Source organism: Sceloporus occidentalis, unplaced genomic scaffold, assembly GCF_023333645.1.
Source record: "Sceloporus occidentalis isolate IW3139 unplaced genomic scaffold, rSceOcc1.0.p SCAF_8, whole genome shotgun sequence".
NCBI lineage: Eukaryota > Metazoa > Chordata > Lepidosauria > Squamata > Phrynosomatidae > Sceloporus > Sceloporus occidentalis.
The window spans coordinates 8,568,298-8,591,719 of record NW_028316988.1 but is presented as its reverse complement, the minus strand read 5'-3'; the positions used below and the strand labels follow the sequence as shown (position 1 = coordinate 8,591,719).

The 23,422-nt window shown below is 44.6% G+C and overlaps 1 protein-coding gene across 1 annotated transcript; it reads right to left on the bottom strand.

Moving 5' to 3' along the window:
- Positions 1–189: 189 nt before the first annotated feature.
- Positions 190–23,422, bottom strand: LOC149307786 (coiled-coil domain-containing protein 30-like). The gene is made up of 23 exons (XM_089534422.1): positions 23,331–23,422; positions 22,227–22,409; positions 18,088–18,208; positions 16,323–16,513; positions 15,241–15,315; positions 13,439–13,574; positions 10,973–11,073; positions 10,214–10,297; positions 9,107–9,189; positions 8,513–8,705; positions 7,513–7,608; positions 7,277–7,402; positions 6,687–6,824; positions 6,252–6,425; positions 5,461–5,670; positions 4,641–4,798; positions 4,085–4,250; positions 3,744–3,865; positions 3,303–3,444; positions 2,687–2,823; positions 1,933–2,047; positions 1,295–1,362; positions 190–632 (listed from the first exon to the last, which is right to left on the bottom strand). The coding sequence occupies exons 1-23, from the start codon at positions 23,346–23,348 to the stop codon at positions 425–427; spliced, it is 3,045 nt and encodes a 1,014-aa protein (XP_089390548.1). The 5' UTR covers positions 23,349–23,422; the 3' UTR covers positions 190–424.

Genomic DNA, 23,422 nt, shown 5'->3' with positions numbered 1-23,422 from the left:
ATTCACCTTTGAAATAGGTTTCAGGTTTCCATGCATGCTTTAAAAACCCATTTTATAAACCCAGCAGTGTCCTAACGGCAATGTATAAAAAAATTCAGGCTCAAGGCTTTTAGGGCCCAGAGAAGGAAAACACAATAGAAACCTGGAACTTCCGAGCTGTCCTAGTTCAGAAAGTCAGTTCCAACTGCGGTGTATTTCAAAAATATATACGTTTATTACATTCAGTACAAGATAAAGACTAATGACTACACCTATATGTGTCCAAAACCAGTATCTTTTGAGTTAGGTACTTGGAAGATGTTGATGTTTCTTCTTCATCACAGAGTCTGAGAAATAATACTGACATGACCTGGGAGCAATGGGGTGCCCCCACGGAGGGCAGTTGTGCCATGTTTGTCCTGCAAGCCTCTTCATGTCCATCCTCTTACACGTCGTCGCAGGAGAAGGGTTCGCTCGGCTGCCCCTTGTGAAAGTCTGCCGGCTCCCCTGGGGAGGCTACGTTCAAGTAGCCAATTTCTGAAGACTGGAAAGGCATCGGGGACAGCGGGGTCCTTTCCATGGGGTCCTCAGATTTGCCAGCCTGGATGGCTTTCAGGGGGCCACTAGACTCCAAAAGGTCTGTCACTGAAAATCTGGAAGAGAAATGGATAGCTTTGGATGGGTCTTTTGTTTCATGGTGTCCTTGTCTCACCCTAAATATCTCTGGCCTTTCCTTTGCTTCCCTACCAGCCATGGAAAGAAAGTGGAGCCTAACAAAAAGAGTTCAATTCAAGGAAATCACACAGTCCCAGCGCCATCCAGAAAATGAAAAGAAGGAAGGTTTTGAATGACACCTCCCAGCATCCCTGACCATGCCAAGGTTAACCCTGACAACTGGAGTTTCTGAGAGTTAGAGTCCAAAATATTTTCAGGGCTAAAGGCTGAGAAGCACTGCCTTATCCAAGCACTAAAGAAGATGGACCTTTACCCAAAGCCTTTCACCTCTCTGGATTCCCCTTCATGTTGGAAACTATGGCCTATTCCTTTGTCCCACAGAGATGCCTCCAATAAATGCAACCAGCAAAGTGTAAAAACTGTCTCCTATGGTTGGTCTTTAGAAACCAGATAATCAGCAGTACAGTGCCTCTGAGTATGGAGGCTCCATCGGAAAACTTGTGGTATCCCATTTTAATGCCATGCCTGAGACATTTGTTGCTTGTCTCCTGCAGGGAAGGGAGTGCATGGTATCTGCAAGCGAATCCTCGCCTTCTCAAAGCACTACCCAACTTGTAGACAAAGCAAACTGGTACAGTACCTGATGTTGGGAAGGGGTAGAATCTTGCTTTGCAGGTGGCACTCAGAGAAGCCAATGCTTTTCAGCTCCTGTGGAAAGAGGAAATCAAACAAAGTCAAACAAATTGGGAAGTTACCTGTAAAAACATTTGCTTCCTAAATCAGCCCTAACCAAGATGGAAAACAAAGTTGTCAAAGCAAGATCAACGAAGGGCAATTTTGAGTATTCAGAAACCAAGATCCACTGCACATCAGCATCCCAGAGAAAACTAGAACTGGCTGGAGATTCATTTTTAAGTTTTGTTGTGACAAAGACACTTTTGGGGCAAAACAAGGCATCTGCATGGCCAGGGTGAATAGTGAATGGATTTTGAGAATGTACTCGCAGGGAATGGCTAGTTTGACCTCTTACCAAATTTGAGACCTCTCAGGCTGTGATCCTATGCATACTGGCGTGGGAGTAAATCCAGATGAATTGACTGAGGGTTACTCCTAAGTAGACATGCATGGGATGACATAGTTAGTCCGTAAATATTAGATGTGCTTGATGAATCCATTATTTAAGCTGCCAGAAATTTGAACAAGAAAATACGATGGTGGGGACAGAGGCCGGCCCACACCACACTACTACCCAGATAAAACAAAGCAACATCTTCTTACTTCCAAGCTGTGGTTGTGGATATTCCTCAGGGTCCGTTCCAGGATTCCAACCTGAGCAGTCAGCTGGGAGATCTGTTCCTGAAGCTGCTTGTTTTCTTCATCCAAAAACTGCACTCTAGAAAATTGCAGAAAACAAAACACTGGATCCATCTGGGAAGCGCTAGTGCAAGTGCATGGTTCAACTGTGGAACTCACTGCCCCAAGATGACTGCCACAACTTAGAGGACTTTGAAGAGAGATTTAGGGAGTATTTAGAGGTTGGATAAAGCAGTGAGGGCCCTCAATGGCTACTGCTCAGGAAGGTTGTATATCTCCCCACATATCAAAGCCAGGAAGTCTCTGGATATCAGCTGCTGGGAAATAGAAGATGGAGGATGCTGTTCTCATACCCCCTTTACAGATGACAGACGTCACTACATCTTGTGACAAGGAATTTCACAGTTTAACTCTGTGCTCCATAAAGAAGGCATTCCTTTGACGCCTCCCAAATCCCCCACCATTCAGCTTCATGGGATGATGCACTGGGTCATAGTATTATGAATGAGACAGATAGATAAGCTCCTCCTTTATCCTTTATAAACCTCTATCATGTCATCTGTTAGTTGATGAAGATGTATAAAAGGGATGTACAAAATTACGCATTTTGGCTGGGGAATTCTGGGAAATGTGGTACAAAAAAGAAAAGGCAGCTATTCCAAGGTCTGTGACAGAATGGTAGGTTGGATCCTACATTTCAAAGAAGTTGTCATCTTACCTGTTCTGGATTGTGCATAGGACCTGTTTGCTGCTCCGCTCTGCTTCCTGGAGGTCATGGGCCTGTTGCAGGAGCTTCCTTTTCTCTTGCAACAGCCTTTCGTTCTCAGTAGACATCTGTTGGATCAGCGCATGATCCTGTGTGGAAGGACAGCCAGGCAGAAAATAAACAAAACCCTGTGTGACAGGATCCCATTTCCAGGCTTCCAGGTGACCCGAAACATTCCTGCCACATAAATCCATTATACTGTGAATGGAACACTCCCAGCAGAAGGGAGGAATGTGAAGCCCTCCTGATCTGCAACTCCTATTCAGCACTTGTCAGGATGACCAACAGCGCTGGGTACTGCAGTCCAATGCTATTTGGAGGGTCAGGCGTTTCCCTCAAGAACAGACCCACTGAAGTTTTAACCCTCATGCATCAGACAGGAATCTTTGGTGGCAGGTGAAGACTTATCTGTTTCGACAGACCTTTGGAGAACTGGCTGGTTTGGGGGACACAAACATATATTGTCCATATTTCTTGCTTCTTATTGGTTTATTTAATTACCTCACCAAGCTTCAAATACCAGGCTTCCACAGGGATGCCCTTTCTTATCCCTGCTGTGGGCTCTCACCTTTTCTGTGTGGCTCTTTGATAGCTTGAGTTCATCTTCAAGATGCCTGATTCGAAGGTTGCGCTGTTTCACTTCGCAGATGAACGTTTCTTTGGCCCGCCGGAGCTTTGCTTTGTGCCGCAGCTGCCGCTCATTGTGTTTCCTGAGAAGAGAGGTGAGATGAAGAGAGCTTCAAAAACAGCTCAGTCCCACCTGAGACATGTGCTCAAATCAACACACCAAGCTCACACAGAATACATCTTTCAAGCTACAGATCTTCTCTGCCGGGGCTGTCATTGTGCGACTTCAAGTCATTTCCGTTTGATGGTGACCCTAAGGTAAAATTATTTGGGTTTTGCCACTGCAGTATCCTTTGGAGGACACAAAGTGTTGCTTTCCGTTTTTCACTGACTCACGGTGCACAGAAATTGAAGTGATACGTCAAAATTGTGCCCTAGTTACCTGATAGAGATGTCCACTTGTTTCAGGATGTGCCCATACTCTTCATGGAGGGTTTCTTTCTCCTGTTGCAACGTTAAAAGCTGCTCCGAAAGTTTCTGGCTGTATTTTTGGCAACGAAGATGCTAAAGAAACAAACATGGGGTTGTTCCCATTCAATTTTCCAGCACATACAGTTGGAGCTGAGTTCTAGTTACTCTTGACTGCTTCCAGCCAACCAGATCATCAACCCATGCTGGCTGGGGGATTCTGGGAGCTATAGTCCCCTCACCTTTGCCAAGTTCTGCTCTGTCTGCAAAATGGGAGCAATGACTATGCTCCATAGGCACTGTGGCTTAGCTCACCTCATTTGAGAGAGTTTTCTTTTCTTCTTCCAAGACCCGCAACCGGGCTTCCTGTTGCTGCCCTTGAACTTGTAGCTCTGCACACGTTCTCACCAGCTGCGCCTCTTTCTCCCGTTGGAGTCTTAGCTGCTGCTGGAGCTCCTCTGTCCGCTGATCCAGGAGCTTCCTGGTGGGCAACATCACACCCATTGAAGAAAAACAACCTGGGAAGGGTTAAGATGGTGCCAACCCCAACATTCCTGTGCTTGGAAATGGACATTGGAAAAGTCCCCCATATGCGTGCGGGACACGTTCCTGGATTTACTGTGGAAATGGGAAACCACAGATAATAGCAAACTCTATGGAAATGAATGGCTTCTGGCGGAGGTTCTGGCGGACCACAGACTCAAACTGAAAGACCTAAGAATTCCTAGAGAGAACACCTCTCTAGGCATTTCTAGGTCCTCCAGCACAACTCTATGGTCAACTTCTGAAGGAAGCATGCCATAGAATGACACTGGAGAACCTAGAAAATGCCTAGAGTGAACATGTTTCCCGGCACTGAGACTGGGTCTACCTTTTCCGTTGCTCCTCTTGAAGCTGCCGCTGAGCATTCGTTTCCTTTTCCCGGAACTCCTTCACCTCCTCTTCCAATCGTTTCCTCCCCAAGATGTGGGTCTCACAGAGTCGCAGCTGATGGTGAGATTCCTTCAGCTTCTGCTGCAGCTCCACAATCTGGGAAATGGAAAAAAATTAAGGTATCACCTGTTTATATATGCTTGCCCAAGAACTGAGATCTGCTGGAGAAGCCTTCCTTTGTTTTCCACAGTGAGAACCATATACTTTTGGAGGACATGAGAACAGGGTTGTCTTCTTGGGGTGGCATCCTGATTTTGGAACATTCTCCCATTGGAGGCCAGATGGACACCAACAAAGGCTCCATTTTGGCACTAAGGAAAAATATGGCTATTTATCGAAGCCTACAAAAATCCGGAAACAGATAGAGAAGAAAACATAACCTCTCTGCTAACAACATGGCTGGCTGCATTATTCTTGCATTGAAAAAGCATACAGATATTTTAATGCATAAACCACCACCACAAGCTACAATTCACAATCCTACAAGATCTGCATGCTATACCATGAAGGAATCCATTCTAGCAGAAGTGAGTACACAAAATTTAAATCCATTCCTGTGGATCTTCGCCAGTCATGACCTTACAGGACTGCGGCTGAGAAACATTTCAAAGGAGGCCCCAGCTTTGTCTGTACATGGATCTGCTCTGAACTACAAGTGTAAGTGTACAAGTTTTCCTGTCCCTATCATTTCCACTGCCAAAATGAAACCTTCCTTGGAATTATTTGTCCAGTTTTTTGAACCAAATGTAGCCCCTGACCTTCTTCTCAGCTTTAGCCACCCGGGCTTTCTCCTGGGCAAGCTTCTCTTGCAGGCCGCTCTGCTGCTTGGCTGCTTGGGACTGCCTCAACAGCTCCAGCTCCAGCTCTTTGACCTTCTGATGACTGACCTCCCACTGCGAGGTGAGAGACGAACAGGTCTTGGAGGAATCGGAAAGCTTCTGCTGCACCTGCTTGAGCTCAGCTTTGGTCTGAAGAGAAAAGGAAGGCAGGTCACAGTTTTAGCAGGGCTCGGAAGGAGAGAGTTGTAAGTAACGTAAGTAACGTATCTATTTTATTTGCAGCCCCCCTTTCTCCCTGTATAGGATCTAAGGCAGCTTACAAGTAACGAAGAACAGGGTAGAGCTAAAAATGTGTCTTTATATCTCTATCTCTATCTCTATCCATCTATCTATCTACGAAAGTTTAAAAGCACAATGTTGGATGAACATCTTTTGTTGGTTGAAGGGTGCCCTCAAGGATTATGCTCAACATGAATTGTGACTGGCCAGCTGGCAGGACCAGAGTTGGCCAATCTGAGTGATGATCAGACATGCTCAAACAATGCCATAAGGCTTGAGCCAGGAGCTGTCCTAGAGAGGACTGGCTATGTAAACATGGCTCATCTCAGTGACCAACAGCTGCACTGCTGACCTCATTCCCTTTGCCTGCCCCTAATATAAATCATTCCAAGACAGAACCATCTTTTTGGAAGTGGTCATATATCCCTGTCTCTCCTGACTGTGCCTGAGGTTTTGCTAGGCTTCCCTGAAACTGCAAGGGTAGTCCCTACCTTGATGTTTTCCTGCTGGAGTAAAATGTTGTGCTTCTGCAGCTCTAGGTTCTTGTCCCTTTCATAGCGCAGTTCCTTCTCAGCGGAGCCACACAAATTCTGGACGCGCCGGAGGTCGTGCCGGAGCTGGTGGAGCTCCTCTTGCTGGTGAAGGAGTTTCTCTTCTGGTGCACCCTGCATGAGGGGGACAGGACAGGAGAAAAGCAACTAGAATGGCCACAGAAGGCACCCCAAGAGCCTCTAGGGCCAAATTTTCCTAGGGCAGAGCTGTTTCAGCCTATTGCAACAAAACCAACAGACATCTTACAGGTGAACAAAACTGACCTGGGCACGTTTTCAGTAATCCCTCATCCCTTAACTTCTCTACCTTCCAGACTCAAACAAGACTGGCATGCCAGCGTGTGTTTGCAATGCTACATTTCCTGGAGGACTCACCTTTGTTTGAAGCAGTGAGTTCTCATGCTGCAGCTTCTCATGGGTCATGTGCAGAAAATCCCTCCCCTCTGCAGCTCCACGGAGCACCTGGATCTCACTGTAAAGCCGCAGAAGTTCTGATTTAGAATTGTGCAGCTCCTGGAAAAAGAACCATGGAAGTTATTGAGCAGGAAGCCCACTAAAGAGCCTTTAGCTGGAAAGAAAACTTACACTTCAGCCCTGTACAAGACACTTACCAGGGCATGGAGCTAGAAGACCTTAGGAAAAGCTCCTGGTTTAGACCACAGGTTCCCCTGTAGACATGCTGGCTAGAGGATTCTGGGAGTTATAGTCCAAAATTGGAACATGTTTCCAAGTTCTGTAGAGAACTTATTGAACACAGTGGTGCTTAATTGTGAGAAGCATATGTAAGATATTCTTGTCAGCAGCTCATTGCTCTAGGTAAGGATAGTCATTCTCTTTCAGCCTGGCCTACCTGCCAAGTCTGTTGTGAAGGGAGAGCAGGAGGGCCGTGTATAGTGCCTTTGGCTTGTGGGTAATAGGAGCGATACGTTGTGGCATGACAAACAAACCATTTTGGAACAGCGCACCTTCTGCTCATCTTTCAGAGCTTTCTGTGTCACTTCGAGGTCACACGCCAGCTGCTTCCTCCATTCCCTCTCCTCCAAAAGTTTACTTTCTAGTACTTCAACTTTCTCCTGGTGAGTTTTTGGCATCTACAACCAATGAAATCATAACCCTTCAGCAGTGGAAAAGGCAGGGGACGGGGTGGGAAGAAGAGGACCCCCCAGTTGACACCCAGCACCCCCTCCCCATTGCTTCTTACCTCTTGGCAACTGGCCACTTCTTTTGTTGTGTCTTGAATAGCTCCGTCCGATTTAACCTTCTGTGCTTGACATAACTCTGCCTCTAAATGTGAGATCTTGAACAAACCAATGAGAAAGAGAGAGAGAATGAGATTGAGATTCTGTGGATCCTCTTGTTAAAAGGAAGGAAGGAAGGAAGGAAGGAAGGAAGGAAGGAAGGAAGGAAGGAAGGGGCATTTTAGTCTGTTGCAGCAAAGTCAACAAAGACTCTCTTAAACTTTATTTGGCCCAGATTATCAATAGTTCCATTTGTACAATTATTCCAGTATCTTAGAATTATTCCAGTATCTTAGAAGTTAGAGCAAAGATGGGACAGCCTTGCAGGATCACACAATTCCTGAAACCTGCTTTTGAGTCCCATGAAGCTCTCCACCAGTCCCTGAAGCCAACACCTATCCTCACATTTTTTTAAAAAATGATGCAATTTGGGGACTTAAAAACTTGAGCATGTATCAGCTTTAGACTCTTATCACAAGTAACTAAGCCTCAGAAATAAAATCTCAGGAAAGGCACTGCAGTCTTTTCAAACTGGAGGTAGAAAAAGCGTACAAAAGCTGGGAAACCACCAAATTATGGGGGAAAGCATGGAAGCCCAGAAAGCTGTATTATGGAAACCATAGGAGGGCCAGTTTGAACCCTACAGCCTGACATTCCCCATCTCTGCTCTGAACAGCTTTTTAGAGTGGCTCAAACCATAGAAACTATCTTCCATCCCTGCAAAGATTTTCTCCAGCTCATGGACTGACTGCTGACGCGTTCACCTGACCATGCATAAAAGCCTGGTACCAAAACACCAAGCAAACTGTCCTCACAGGGCAAATTCAGCTCCACTTGTAATGATGTGAATGAGTTTCAACAGGTCTTACTGACTGCAAGATCAGGAGGAGGGAAATAGGACACTGAAAGAGGTAGGAAGGAAGAGGTGAAAAAGATGGCAGCCGCCTGGCCGTCCCTGGTTACCTTCCTCTGCAGCCCATCCACCTCGCACTCAAAGAGCTCCCGCTCATCTCTGGTTTGGTTCTGCGTCTCTCCCAGGAGCGACTCCAGCTCTTCGTTCCGCTCTACTAGGTCTTCGTGTTCCCTCTCCAGCTTCTGCAGCTTGTGCAAGAGCTGCGAGTTTTGACATTCAATGCCTTCAATCACTTGTCGGCATCTGCATGCAAGGAGAACAGGACTGAGCAGAAGGTTCCAGAAACGGTCAGCATTTGGACATGGGGCTATCAGCTTAAGGGCCTGTACTGGCCTGAGGGCCTACATTCAAATCCCAGTTCAACTGTGATGCTGACTGGGTGACTCTTCACCAATTTTCTTCCCAGAGATTAGAAAAGGGCTGGGTAACTACAAAGGGAAGGGGCGCCATTTGCCCCCCATGATCCCCCACAAGCTGGAAGTGATGTTGTGTCACTTCAGATCCTGGGCTTTGGCTGAAAATGGAAGAGCGCATTAAAGGAAAAGAAACATTTGTGCTATTTAAGAAGAGGAGGGGGGGGGGGGAATTGCCTGCTTTTTAGTACATTTGCTTAGTTTCATAAGCTTTAGGTTTAGGCCATTCACCTTTTATGAAGGGTCTGGGTATTTTCAAGATTTGAGACAGCTTCGTCCAAAACCTCTCTGGCCTCCAACATTCCTTTTTCGCCCTGCAATGAAAAGGCATTTGGGAGCTCTGGAAGCTGCCTTATACCTGGATGAACCACTTGGCTCATTATTGCGTACGTAATTTGGGTCAACTCTGCAGGTATTCAGGTCAGGGTACTTCCTAGCCCAACCTGGAAATACCAGGGGCTGAATCTTCTGAGCATTAGATTATGACTCTGGAGACCAGGGTTTGAATCTTCACTCGACCCTAGAAACCCATGGGCCAGCCCCACTATCTCTGTCTCAGAGGAAGGCAATGACAAACCCCCCTGAACAAAAATTGCCAAAACAACAACAACAACAACAACAACAACCCTGTCACAGGTTGCCATAGGGCCACCATACGTCAGAAATGGCTTGAAGGCACACAACCATGATGAACCTGAGTCCTTCTGCAGGCAAAATATGAGCTATATATTGCTCTTTAGTGCTGTTGAAGCATCACTTCCCTATCTGGAAGCAAGATAGGGAAGTACATCATTGAGTGTTGGCCAAAGTTTTAATTTTTGCAGTACAACTGAACTGAACTGACTTGAGTTCCCACAGTCCCTTCCTACTGACTGTGCAAGGAGAGGCTGATGAGAGTGAAGGTGAAAACATCTGAAGGAAGGAAGGTTCACAAATCCTACCATAACAGGAAAATGTCAAGCAAACAGCCTACAAACAGTGGGGTTATGAGACTGCTTTCAGGTGAAGAAGCCAAGAAAATGGAAGCAGCACTATTTATTGCTTCCAGAGGATGGTGAGAACTCACTGTTGACAAGGAACATGCTGAAGGTATTGTCCCATTTCATCTTCCCTCTTCGTGGAAGAGAGGGGTCACACCGCCAACATGGGGTGCTAGACACCGTTGAAATTTCTTACTCAACTACGGAGTGGTTGAACTGAGTTGGTGATTCTGAGCCAGTGAGTCTCTCTCAGCTTCACCCACCGACATATGAGGATGAAAGGAAGGACTCTGTGCCACCCCTGGAGAAACCAGAATATAACCCATAAATCAAACAGTTTTAAAAAAATCTACAGTACCTCTTCAGCTTCAACCGTTTCAGCAAGTAAGTATCTTGGCCCCTCCTCAGTCACCTCAGGAATCTCATTGTCAAGCTTTTCAGCCTTAAAGAGCCAAGAGAGAGAGAGAGAGAGATCCAAGTTAAGACCTCCATCAACTAAGGCAGGGTGCGGAAAGTGCAAACACCAATACAGTACAATCCATTGTTTATTTTTAGTTTCCAATGCCACCTGAGTTTTCCAAAAAAGGACTACTTTAAAACAGCTCATAATGGGGGAATGAAATAGTCTCCAGAAGCATCCATGGCGACCCTGTGAATTTCACAAGGTGTTCTTAGGCAAGGAATCCTCAGAGATGTTTTTGCCAGTTCCTGACTCTGAGTCTCTGGTACAAAGTCCCCCATCCAAGCACTAAACAGGGCTGACCCTGCTTGGTTTCCAAGATGTGGCTAAATTTCATCAGGAACAAGAATTAAATGCTGGTAGGTGGTTTCGGATGTGATGCATCCATATTAACATTCCATTATCAGTGAATCACAGCTTTTGCAAATATGCATGGTTGCTTATTTTTGGATCAGAATTAACTCTATCTTACTTTAAAAAAAAATAATGCCAAAGTATGAGGACAAGGCTACTTCAAGTGACTTGTGACTTCCCTGTTGCTTCCAGTGATGAGCAACAGAATTCATCCATCACAACAATGCTGGTTCCAAAGCCAAAATCAGAGTATGTCCAGACCTCATCAGAAGGTTTCCCAGGCTTTGTAAAACCCAGACTTACCCGGTCCAGGTAGCCAGGTAAGAAAGACATGTTGAGCAATTGGACTCTGTTGCGTATTGCAGAGATGTCTTGGTCCAGCTGGAGACTGTGGTCAGGAATTTCTAAAGGAGACATCAAGACCAAAGGACATCCAGAGAGTCATCATTTCTTGGGAGCTTCTTAGAAGATGGGGGTTCTCAGTGGCCCCAACATGGTGCAAAGTGTTGTCATTTGACAACATAACACTTTGTTTTTCCAGTACATCCAGGTAAAGATGCACCGCTCTCATTAACTACAAACTCAACAAATGAAAGCTGACAGAACTGCTAGCTTTTCAAAAGGCTGAAGGAGAAACAAAAGGAAGATATCAGCATGCTCAGGGCAACATTAAGATTTGGGAGCATTCTCAGTACAATTTAATGCTCTTTGGTGGATTCCCTTTTTTAAGAGGGAGACAGAAAAATGGAAAAGTGGAATGGCTGGCAGAACCATTGAATTGGACAACACATAGCCCTCAGGCTTGCATATGTTCCTTTTCAACTACTCTTTCCAGCATTCCCAGCCACCATGGTCACTGGAGGCTTCTGGGAGTTGTAATACAAAAATATAACTTTTTAAAGCTCTGCATATAGATGCTTAGACATACTAATAAGCAATCTGTTACAAAATATTCAACACATTATTAATAACTGCATGATGTGTCAAATAATCCTGAAGTCAAACTAACCAAGATACAAAATCTCAAAAACTACCCTTAAAAATAGGAGACACTTAAAATACTATAGTTAGGAACCTGTGCGCACTTACCTGAGAGTCAGCCCTAATGAACTCAATGGAACTCATTTCAGAGTAGGCCCTCAAAGCATTGTGCTGCAAAGGCCAGTGCTCCACAGAAAGGTGCCAGATGCATGACTTGTAAGTCACAATACAATTTCTCCCTGGCTCAGTGCACCAAAGGGTCACTCAGAGGACGAAAGCGGTGGCAGTTTTGTCTGGAGGCAGAAGCACATTGTTGGGAATGTGCCCCCTGATGAAAAAGCTTCCCTAAGTGTGTGTGTGTGTGTGTGTGAATATATATACATACATATATTGATCAAAACAGGAGAGGAGGCTGGTTGATGCCAAGTGGAGCAACCGCTCTGAAACTTACAATAGCTGGATGCTCTCTGGTGGCTTTGCAAGATTATCCGCCCAGATGAAAAGGGGTCAACCGCCAAAGGCTCTGGAAAGAAACCCCTAGAAATAAGAAGAAAAGAGGAGCCTGGCTGGATCAGCCCTAGAATGGATGCCCAAAGAGAAGTCCATAGTCAGGGCAAGAGCTCTCTCCTGCTGCTCATGAGCCACCGAAATTCTCCTGGCGTCCTGAAAAGAACAAGCCAGCCTTCGTGCCTTTCAGTGACTGTCTTTCTCTTGTGGATGGATTTGTCTGAACTTCTTTGAAAACCATGGAAACAAGAGGCTGCCACCCCATCTCTGTGCCAACAAATTCCATCCAGTTAATAAGTGATTTTTGAAGCATATTAAAACCACTGATGTCTTCCCTTTCAGGATACAAGATCCTTCCAAAACAGAAGAACCCTGACCCATGCAAAATGCAACTGTCAGAGGTGAAATGGAGTGGGCAGCATGAATTGTATTGCAATGACCGGACACTAAAAAAAACCATAAATGAGATAAACTTCAAAAGAATCCAAACCCTTCTCGCAAAAGTGTTTTACCAACACTTTTGGTATGGCTTGGAATTTTGAAACTGCATTCCTCTCAAAAACAGTTTTCTTTTTTTACCAAATAGCAGACTCAAAATGTTCACAGCAAATACAAGATTCTACAGAGTTTGAAACATTATTTAGCCTCCTTAATCACTTGGAAGCCACTTTTGGTCCGGAAAAAATGGCAGCGAAGCACTTAGCAAGTGGTCCATCTAGTCCAAACCTGTTGTGTAAGTAGACACAGCTACAGCCCTTCCAAAATATGACCATCCGATTTTGCCTTAAAATAGCATTGCCATTCCTTGAGGCTACCAGAAGTGGCAATTCTCCTCCTTCTTGAAGGAAATTAAAAACCAGCGGAGGCATCAGGGTTCTCCAAGAATGCCCACAGAATGCAAAAACAGCCTGGGTGCCCACAAGGGGGACTCAAGGTACATGATTCCCAACCTCTCTTAGGTTTCATCCACATTGCAGAATTAACACAGTTTGACACTGCTTTAACTGCTATGGCTCAATGTTATGGAATAGTTTTGTGGGATGTTTTACCTTTTCAGTCAGAGAGCTCTGGTGCTGAAATAAGCTACAAATTCGAGGATTGCCCAGGATGGAGCCATGGCAGTTGAAGAGGTGTTGAACTGCATTAATTCTGCAGTGTGGCAGCAGCCCTAGAGGCTTAATTGGCGGCATGTGCCTGGTTAACATCCATGGTTTGTTGTGTCCTGGAGCAAAAGACAAGAATCCAGCCAAAGATAAACCAGAGCAATGGAGCTGAACTCACCCAGTTGACTCTCCTCCTCCTTCTGTGCATCTAGTTCCTCCGTCAGTCTCTGGATCTCGCCATGGGCCCCTTGCAGCCTCTGTGCAGCTTCATCCAGGTCTTCCTCAGCTTCTTTCACCAAGGCTTCAGTGTGAGACTGAAAGGCAAACCACACTTCAAGAGCTGAAGGGGAATCCTCTCTGCATTACTATTTAGAAACTCGGTCCAGGGAGGGATGGACAAGGAAATCTGTCTTGTTATGTGCTTTTGACTCAATGCTAATCATCAAGTTTTCCTGCCAAGGTTGATTTATTGAATTTATATACCACCTTTCTCCCAAGATGACCAGTTTTGCACCCCAAGATGGAAAGAGAACATGGTAATATTCTGATAAACAGAAATAAAATTTTCAGCTTTTCAAGTCTTTAACTGTGGGAAGCGCCACTGGACTCAGATGTACACAGTGAGAATCAGCCTTGAAAATTACATTGCTTCTCAACCAGCTCTTTCATTGGCAGAACCACCTACTTTGCCTGGAGCTGTTTTCCATCAGTGACACTGTGTTTTATTCAATCTACTTTGTAAATTGTATTATCCCAAAACTTGTTTTTAAGTTCATTTATTTGATAATGGACTCTACTGTGTTATATTGCAACCACAGTTTTGAAAGGCAGCAGGGAAATAAATAACTATAGTATTTTGTGAGAAGATGCTAGCCACATATGCCGGCAAAACATCAGGAATAAACTCTTCAACATGGCCACACAGCCTGAAAACCCCACAAAAAACTATGGATGCCGGCCATGAAAGCCTTCAACTTCAAACAACTAGGTTTTTTGCCTCTCTTTCTTTGGTTATTACTTATGCTGGTTTGTAATCTGTGGCTACTATTTCTTGAGGGATAATGATACTTTTCTTTTTAAAAAACAAAGGAACAAACCAAAAAACAGTATTTAAAATTCCAGTCCACCCTCTGTCCAATTGTCACATTATACTAGATGTGCCCAACATACACCTCTTTCTTCTAAGAATCATAGAATCGTAGAGTTGGAAGAGACCCCAAGGGCCATCCAGTCCAACCCCATTCTGCCATGCAGGAAATCACAATCAAAGCATCCCTGACAGATGGCCATCCAGCCTCTGTTTGAAGACCTCTAAGGAAGGAGACTCCACTACACTCCAATGAGGGAGTTTGTTCCACTGTTGAACGGCCCTTACTGTCAGGAGCTTCCTCCTAATGTTGAGCTGGAATCTCTTTTCCTGGAGCTTGCATCCATTGTTCTGCATTCTAGTCTCTGGAGCAGCAGAAAACAAGCTTGCTTCCTCCTCAATATGACATCCCTTCAAGTATTTAAACAGGGCTATCATATCACCTCTTAACCTTCTCTTCTCCAGGCTAAACATACCCAGCTCCCTCAGTCGTTCCTCATAGGGCTTCATGGTTTCCAGACCATTCACCATTTTAGTCACCCTCCTTTGGACACATGGCTCCAGTTTCTCAATGTCCTTTTTTTTTATTCTAAGGGGCCGCACTATGTGAGATGTGAAAGAAAATACAGTTGGCCCTCCTTATCCACGGATTTTTTATCCACGGATTCAAGCAAATATTTTTTAAAATACATAAATTCCAATAAGCAAATATTGATTTTGCCTTTTTTTATATATGGGACACCACTTTACTATGCCATTGTATTTAATGGGACTTGAGCATCCATGGATTTTGTTATCCACGGCGGGGGGGGGGGGGTCCTGGAAGCAAACCCCAGTGGATACCAAGGGCCCACTGTAGAACCGTTTTTCCAGTTTTGATGTTTTGTTTTTACTTTATTCATCAGTATGGATTCCTGTTGCTCTTGAAGCTCATCTTCCAGAGTCTGACGGATCTGGTCCAGTCCATCCTTGCACACACACAAAAAGAAGTGGTAAGAATAGTTTTACTTTGGTTTTATGTGCTGCGTTGTTTTTACTGCTCTCAGGGGTGCTGGGCAAGCTCCAAGACTTCACTTCTGTTGGCAGTTTTTAAAATTCATATCAATACTGTTGTGTTTGTTTTGTAAAATACATTTAATAAAGATTATAAAAAAAAATTCACATCTCTAGCTGTGGTGGCCAATTCAATTCAAGGTAAGGACACAGTGGATGGAGGGCTGTGCCCCTCTGAAGTCCTGTGGCCCCAAACACCTGGGAATTGCCCATCCATGCTTTATAAGATTAAAACATTACACATTGTTGGTATTAGGATATATATGTTTATGTGTTCTGGATCCCAGTTTTTTTTGTGGCAGGCTTATTTAAATTCCTGTACTTTTATTGAATCTCTACTTAAGATTTTTTTAACCAAATTTGTTTTGAATGATTTTTTAAATTAAATGTTTATTAAATTTAAAACATACACGTTAAAACTATTAAAAAAACAAATACAAGTGTTAATTGTAAACAAATACAACAAATATACAACCAAAATACAATCTTCTGTATTTATAACTCAATTTCTTCTTCCTTTATCAGTTATTACCTTCCACCTTCTTTTGGCTCTTTCCTTCTTCATCTCTCTGCTTATTCCTTCCCTTTTATCCTTTTACTTTTCTTTTACTCTCTTTCCTTTCCTTCCCTTCCCCTTCCTCCTCCTTTCTTCTATAAACCCTTCTTACTTCTTCCACATCTACCATCATCCTCCTTCCCTCCTTTTCCCTCTCAGTCATTCCTCTCTCCCAACCTCTCACCTTCTCTCACATACTCTAACCTTCTTTTCACATTCCTTTCTTACTACTATTCAAACCAACTTCCTTTCCCATTGATCACTGATTAAGATTTGTTTTGAATGTTTTAAGCCTGGTGCATAATCTTGAGCGGGCGTAAAGAAAACTGATAGGCTATAAAAGAATTTCAAATCAATACTACACACCTGAGGCTGAGCAGCACAGAGGCTTTCCAAAGAGTTGGGGAATCCCAGATTTTGCTCTAGGGCCTCAATTTTCTCCAGAAGGGTGCTTCTTTCTACTAGTAAGTAAGCCACCTGTTCACTGGGGCTACTATGGGCAATATCCAGCAGGCCCTCTTGCTCCAGCATGTCTTGCACTTCTTGCTGCTGGGATTCTGGAAGGAGATGGAGGGACAACACAAGCACACAGTTATGTCCTTCAGCAGAAGTTCTTTTGGAGAAAGAGAGTTGCTCTGATTCATAATCATTTTCTAAAAAGTTTTTGTGGTATAGTAGTTAGTTAGTTAGTGGTCCACCAGGAACAATCTCTTGCAATATCACAAGGAGAAAATTTGGGTGATGTGACACAAGATAGCCGTTGGTGAGGTCATTTAGTATGATATGTTGAGTACCAATCATATGGAGTAAAAAACACCAAGTTCAACAAGTGAGGAAAGTATAGACACAGACACTTTTCAAGACAGAAATGGAGAAGAGGGGATAGTCACCTAAATCTGAGAATCCCAGTTGAGCCTAGAAAGGTGGAACGGAAATTTGTCAATTTCTCAACTGGGCTCGAATTTGGAGTTCCCAACCCACTTACACACAGGAATTACAAAGGCATCCTGAAAAATATGGGATTCGACAATGTGGCTGCAGCTTTTGCCAGTTTGCATAATGCACAACCAGTTTGTCTGCCACTCTCTCCATAATGTTCTATTGAATACAGTTGTCTCTTTTTAGTGTACTGAGACTGAACAAGGGCAAATGAAAAGCAATATACAAATGGAACAAATTAATGGATAAAATAAAAATACTTCACAACTCTAAGATGTCAACAAAAGCATGTTCCCCCAGCTGTACTAAATTGCTGTGTGTTTTCATGCGTCCGGTTTGTGCTCATGTTGTTTTGCAACCAAATGACCCCTCTGACAAAAGCTGTTGATCCTACCCCATGTGACATATTGATTTACCCACAAACTACAAAGTAAGTTCTCCATCAAGGTCAGTTATGTGGACGCAGCTCAGGGACCGAAAGAGAACCAACAAGGGCAGTGACCGGAAGAAAATCAGACTGTATTTTTGCCATACTGTAAGCAATTTGGGGAGGGGGGGGGGAAGCCATCTGATGCAACATGCTTGCATGGTCTTTTGCAGCCACAATTGTGGAGATACAGTAAGATACAAATCTAGGCATGCACAACGTTCTGAAAGGAGACTCCTGCCACCGCAAATGACCTCCAAGCAACTGAGTCCCACATCACAACCTGCCTCCTCATATCCCAGGGCTTTTGAAATCTTTCGAGAAGTCAATGTTCCACATACCAATGTATTTTAAAAAAACACTGAAAGTTAGAGTGATTAAAAGAACCACAAAAAAAGGAGAGGAAACAGAAAATCACTGTTAAAAAAAAAAAAAGACGTATGAGCATATCCCATAAAGCTGGAAAGGAAGCATGCAGCTGTTGGATGGTATGTGGCCTGCCAAGACCCAAAGTGCGACCCCCAAAACTTCCTCATCTATGGAAAAAGGCTGGATCCCAGTGCTAAAAAATCATTTTTCCATTCAACAGGCTACAGAGAAGAGAAGAAAGCTCTCCAGACTAATGAAGGTGCCGGGATACAAATGCAGAGGGAGAAGTTGATGCTTTCTGTGCTGCTTGCCTTTGATTTCTCTGGAACACCAAGCCTTCCTGAAGCTCCCAGACCCTTCATGCTCAGCACAATAAGGGAAAGGAGAGGCATATACCATGCTCCAGCTGCAGTTGCGTGACTTCTATCCTGAGCTGTTCATTCTCCCTTTCGTATTTGGTCACCAGAGCATCCCGTGCTTCTGTCAGGGTACGGACGTGGCCCACGTAGTTTTCTACCTACCAAGAGAACAACAACGTAAACTCAAAAAGAGTGTCCAAGAAGAATGCAAGAAGATTCCTTATGTGAAGAGAACCTCTTTCACCAAGACACCAAGAGGGGTAAATTCAATTTCGGATACGTTGTCAGGGGCCGCACTCCAGTGGTAAGGCAAGACCAAAAGCAAAAACTGGTAGGGTTGAAGATACCAGCGTGTTTTAGCTTAAAGCTCTTACTGACAGTAACTGAACCACAGGAGAGGTATCTCAACCTTTGGAAGAAAATATTTTAACAAACCAAACAAACCACTAAACAGTCGTGTCACGGGGATGGAGTCATAGGTGAGGTTCTCGGAGAACACTCTTTATCCAGATAGCCCAGCACCATTTATCTGGAGTAATCACAATGTGCAACTGCAAGGCACAACATAGCATTGAGGATTCACGGTGTCGCAACTCATCAACATCTGGGAGGACTACAAATCCCTCAGTCCAGCCTTATAGGGTCATTGTAAGAATTACAACCCACAACCACGATGCTAAATCCTATGTTCCTCTGCCAGTCACAGCAGGACTTTCCCCCCTTGCCCTCTGCTTCCCCCTTCAGCCTCCTGTTCTGCCTGAAAACCAGCTCCAGAAGGTTTTGTCAGGCTTCCAGGGCTGGTTTTGGGGTGTGCAGGGGGACACAATGGGGAGGAAGGTGTTACACCTTTGTGTTACTGGACCCCACTGTTCCACCAGCAGAATTCCACTCTCAGACATTGACCAGTATTATCAGTTCTCATATAGCACCACCACTGATAATATTGGAGGCTGGCCCAAATATCAGTGAAAAGCTTGGATGGTTTTAAAAATCCATTGGGCTCTCTTTATCTGTCAGCAGATGGAGCCATTGCTTTGCCTAACTCTTGGCGCAAGGAATGCTCTGCTTGTAACCATGAGGGCCCCAGTCTGCTTACAGGTTAACCCTTCTTGGGGATCTTCAGACTTCCGGGAATTTCTCAGCACAGCAATTCTTATCTGCCCAGAGGCAGGCAAAGGCCAGGACAGTCCAGTGCTGTCTGCGCAGAAGATGCCAAGAGCATGTAGACTTTGGACTTTCAGACTTTGCGTTCCGCTAGACCTTTGCAGTTTAATAGAACACTGAGATCCACTGACCTGCACTTGGAACAAAGGGAAATAACTTGGAAATAACTTAGAAATAGCTTAGAAATAACAAATTTAGAGCCTGAATAAAAATCCGCTTCTAGGTACCTTAAGAGAAACAGACAGGTCAATCAGAAATATCATTTTGGGTGGAAGGAGAGCCGTTTTATTGCTGCTACTGTCAAACTTGGAGTCGGAAATTGTTACTGATCGACAGCTGATCAGAAATGCTGAACTTCAGCTGGTCAGTGTGCCAGTTTTCTTACCCCGGGATCCTCCAAGGCCCCCAAAATGTGGCTGAGGTGATCAGAAGTCTACTTATGGTTTGAAAAATTGGTCCTTTTGATGTTCAACAGTGCAAAGTGGGCCTGCAACCTATTTGAAAGGTAAAGCACCCCTTCTGCACATCTCCAAGAAAGAGAGTTCCTCACGTTTTCCCCAAAAAGGGCAATTCAAAGAGATTGGAGAGTGGGGGGGCCACAGAACACCATTGGGAGCCATATGCTGCCTCAAGGAGATTGCCCAACCTCCAATAGATCTTGATCTAACTCCTGCCCACCTTGCAAGACACTGAAGATCTACCTAGCTGAGTTTCAAATAATCCTGCAACAAGCACGGATTACTAGCTCAGTGCTGGTCACCGTTGTTTGCTGCTTGTTCACTGACAAGTACTAAAGAGACTCCCAAGGATCTGGATAGAAATCATGGTCTTGGTATGTTCATCCATTCTGGGACCCATTAATACCAGAAAGTTCCAAAACTGAAACATGCTTTAGCTATCCTTTAAGGTCCTCCTAAGGCCAAAACATCCTAAAGGCACCAAATCCCATCTGATCTTGGAAACTGAGAAGGCTCAACCTGGTTAGTACTGAGATGGGAGACTGTGGGTGAGTACCAAATGCTGTAGACTATATTCCAGAGGAAGGAACTGGCAAAACCACCTCTGAGGATTCCTTGTCTAAGAAAAACCTATGAAATTCATGGGGTCACCATAAGCCGACAAGTGACCTGAAGGTACACACACACAGACACACAAGTCCTCCCACATTCCAAGCCTTAAGGAAGCATGGAAAATCATGTCCCAAGGAAGCATGGAAAATCATCCTATCTCCAAGAGCAGGGAGATAAAAGTAGGTGTCTGTGAGAAACAGGATGCCAAATGCCACAGACCTTCTTGCCTTATCTAGAAGGACCGGGGGCTCTTTTGGTCTCTGAATCTGTTGTCCAAAGGCCAGAACAAAATGTATATTGAAGTGTGCCCTTCATACATCCTTTGCTCAAAGAGGGACCTCGCTGGCTTACGTATTATGTTCTTTGCTGACAGCAGGGAAGACGTGGGACAGGGCAGAAGCCTTTGCAAGCATGAAACCCAAGTGGAAAAGCAACCTTTGGGGACTTGAGACACCCTGGAAAAGATCTAGCTGTCACCTGCCAAGACAACAGTGGAGGAAGGAAATCAATCATCACTGGAGAAAGGAAATTGATAGCTGAGGTCAAGATATGAGACATCTCTCACCCCTGCTGTTTCTATTGTCTTGTTTCCCCGCTTTAAAGGCTGCAGGGAAACAACCCACCCAGAATGGCTCCTACCCCCAGCCATGTTGAATCGATTAGCCCTTGCCCAACACAGGATCTTGCGCAAACCCCGTTCCGTTCAGAGGGGGACTGTCTCGGAGAGCTCCCCATGGGCTGCACATACCAGATTTTCTATTGACGACATACCAGATTCCTACAATGTAAATTCTGACACATATAAAATACCAGACCCATGAAGTCAGGGAGGAAAAAACATGGACTCTGGCCACGCCGAAATAAGCAGGATATAAAATGTGACAAAAAGATAAAGCCCTGTTTATTTCAACCTTTGGTATGCCTTACAAGATCATAGTGACAAGGCAAAACTCTGAAACAAATGCGTTCACACACACCACTCTGGTTTAGATAAAAGTTAACACTATCGAGAGAAGCGATCCTGATTTCCCAAATGGCTAATACAGCATGCTTTGGAAGTTAAAATCAAGATTGAAATGTACAGATCAAATCCTCCATGTCCTCATGAGAAGATTCATGCTCAGAGGGAGGCAAACTAAATACAGCTTCAGCCACTATGTTACCCCAAATGGTAGTTGAACTAAAGACAGAAAATAAAGCATGAACAAGTCCGATCTCATCTCGCACGTCATCCACTTTCCTGTCTTTTCCCCCAATATTTTGTCACTCTCTAGCCAAAGTTACTTATGCACACCAACACAGCTTTTAGCACTGAACAGACCATGCTTTTCAGCAAATAGATAAAAGGAGGCCTAAAAAGCACTATTAAAAAATTACTTAGCGGTATTGCAGCATTATTTCATGTTCATGCCCTGCTCAAAATCTTATTTCTTTTGGTTTGTGGTTCTGACTTTTGTGGTTCTGACTTACGGATTTGACTATTCACACGTTTGAGTAATATGTTATCTCTGGGAATCTCTATGTCTTTCAGTGCGACTTTATGGCCAGTGTCCACCATTTTAGGAGAAAGGCAGGACATAAATCCAATAAATAAAGAAAAGTAAAATGAGAACTTGCACTGGAGGACCTTCAGATTCTAGAGAGAACCCTTCTCTAGGCATTTATGGGTCCTTCAACACAATTCTATGCTCAATCTCTGGCAGATGCTGACCACAGAGTTATGCTGGAGAACCTAGAGATTGAATGGCTTTTTTATATGCATTGTTTCCACTTTCATGAGGGTCCTGTGCCCCTAACCCCAGTGAATGTGGAGGGCCCACTTTTTTCGGCTATGGACCTCAGTCTTCAACAAACAAAGGAGCCTGCTCCTTTACAAGCATCTATTCCAGCAAAGTCCTTTAGAAGCCTATGGGGCTCCTCCAGAGTACATTTGAGACCTTACCTCTCTCATCTCTTCCGCTTGCTGTTGTCGCAGCTTCTCCAACTCGCCGGCCGCAGAACGCAGCTCCTCTTGACCTCGCAGGAACAAGTTCCAGACGTAGCAAAGCTGATCGTCGGCAGGAGCTGCGGGGTCGACTCCTTCTTCCTTGAGCTGCTGCCTGATGTCTTCTATGTGAGATCGCGCCTATGGAAGAAACAAGAAAAGGTATTTATTTATCTTTTTTTTAATATACTGGATATACTGTCAGGAAACCTTTTGTGATCTCAAACTACTATGACATCCTGGCTCTCATTCTGAGCACAGAGAGCATACCGTAGTGGTTTGAGTGTTGGACTAGGACTCTGGGAGACCAGGGTTCAAATCCTTGCTCAGCCGTGGAAATCCACTGAATGATTGAGCCAGTCATATTCTCTCAGCCTCGAAGGAAGGCATAGGCAAACCCCCTTTGAAGAAATCTTGCCAAGAAAACTCCAAGATAGGTTCACCTTAGGGTCACCATAAGTCAGGAACGACTTGACATCACAGGGTTTTCTTGGCAAGAGTTTCTTCAGCAGGGGTTTGCCATTTCCTTCCCGAAGCTGAGAGAGTGTGGCTTGCCCAAGGTCACGCAGTGGGTTTCCACAGCCCAGCTGACAATCTCATCCTGGTCTTTGGAGTCATAGTCCAGTGCCCAAAGCACTTCACCGCGCTGGCTCTGGGTACATTTACACTGTAGAAATAATGTAGCTTGACGCGACTTTGTAGCTCCATCCTATGAAATCCTGGGGTTGGTAGTTTTACAGCATCTTTAGCCTTTTCTGTCAAGGAGTGCTGGTGCCTCACCAAACTATACAACCCAGGATTCAGTAGGAGGGGGCTAAGGCAGCTAAAGCGGTGTCAGACTGCATTAATTCCACAATGTAGATGCACCCTAAATTGCATTGTTTCATTGCCTTTGTGCATAAGGAGGGCTCGTTTTTCAACACTTCTCGGGTGTGTGCTTGAAGTAACTTACCAGAGAGGGACGCTTGGAGGAACGCTCGGTGGTTTTGCCCCCCTAAAAATAACTGATTATCCCCCCCCTTTCATTACACGGAGGCAGAACCACTTTGCCTTTGTACTCACCGGCTGGGCTCCCTCCATGCGGCCTTAGCGGCGGCTGGACTAACAAAACGGGATGGGATTACGCGAGGCTGCGGAGTAGGCCGCGGAAACCA

Coding starts and splice junctions, on each gene's coding strand:
- LOC149307786 (XM_089534422.1), bottom strand. Junction 5,671..6,251: donor TCCAGCAGGAAAACATCAAG/GTAGGGACTACC, acceptor TTTTCTCTTCAG/ACCAAAGCTGAGCTCAAGCA. Junction 2,824..3,302: donor CAAAGAGCCACACAGAAAAG/GTGAGAGCCCAC, acceptor CCTTCCACACAG/GATCATGCGCTGATCCAACA.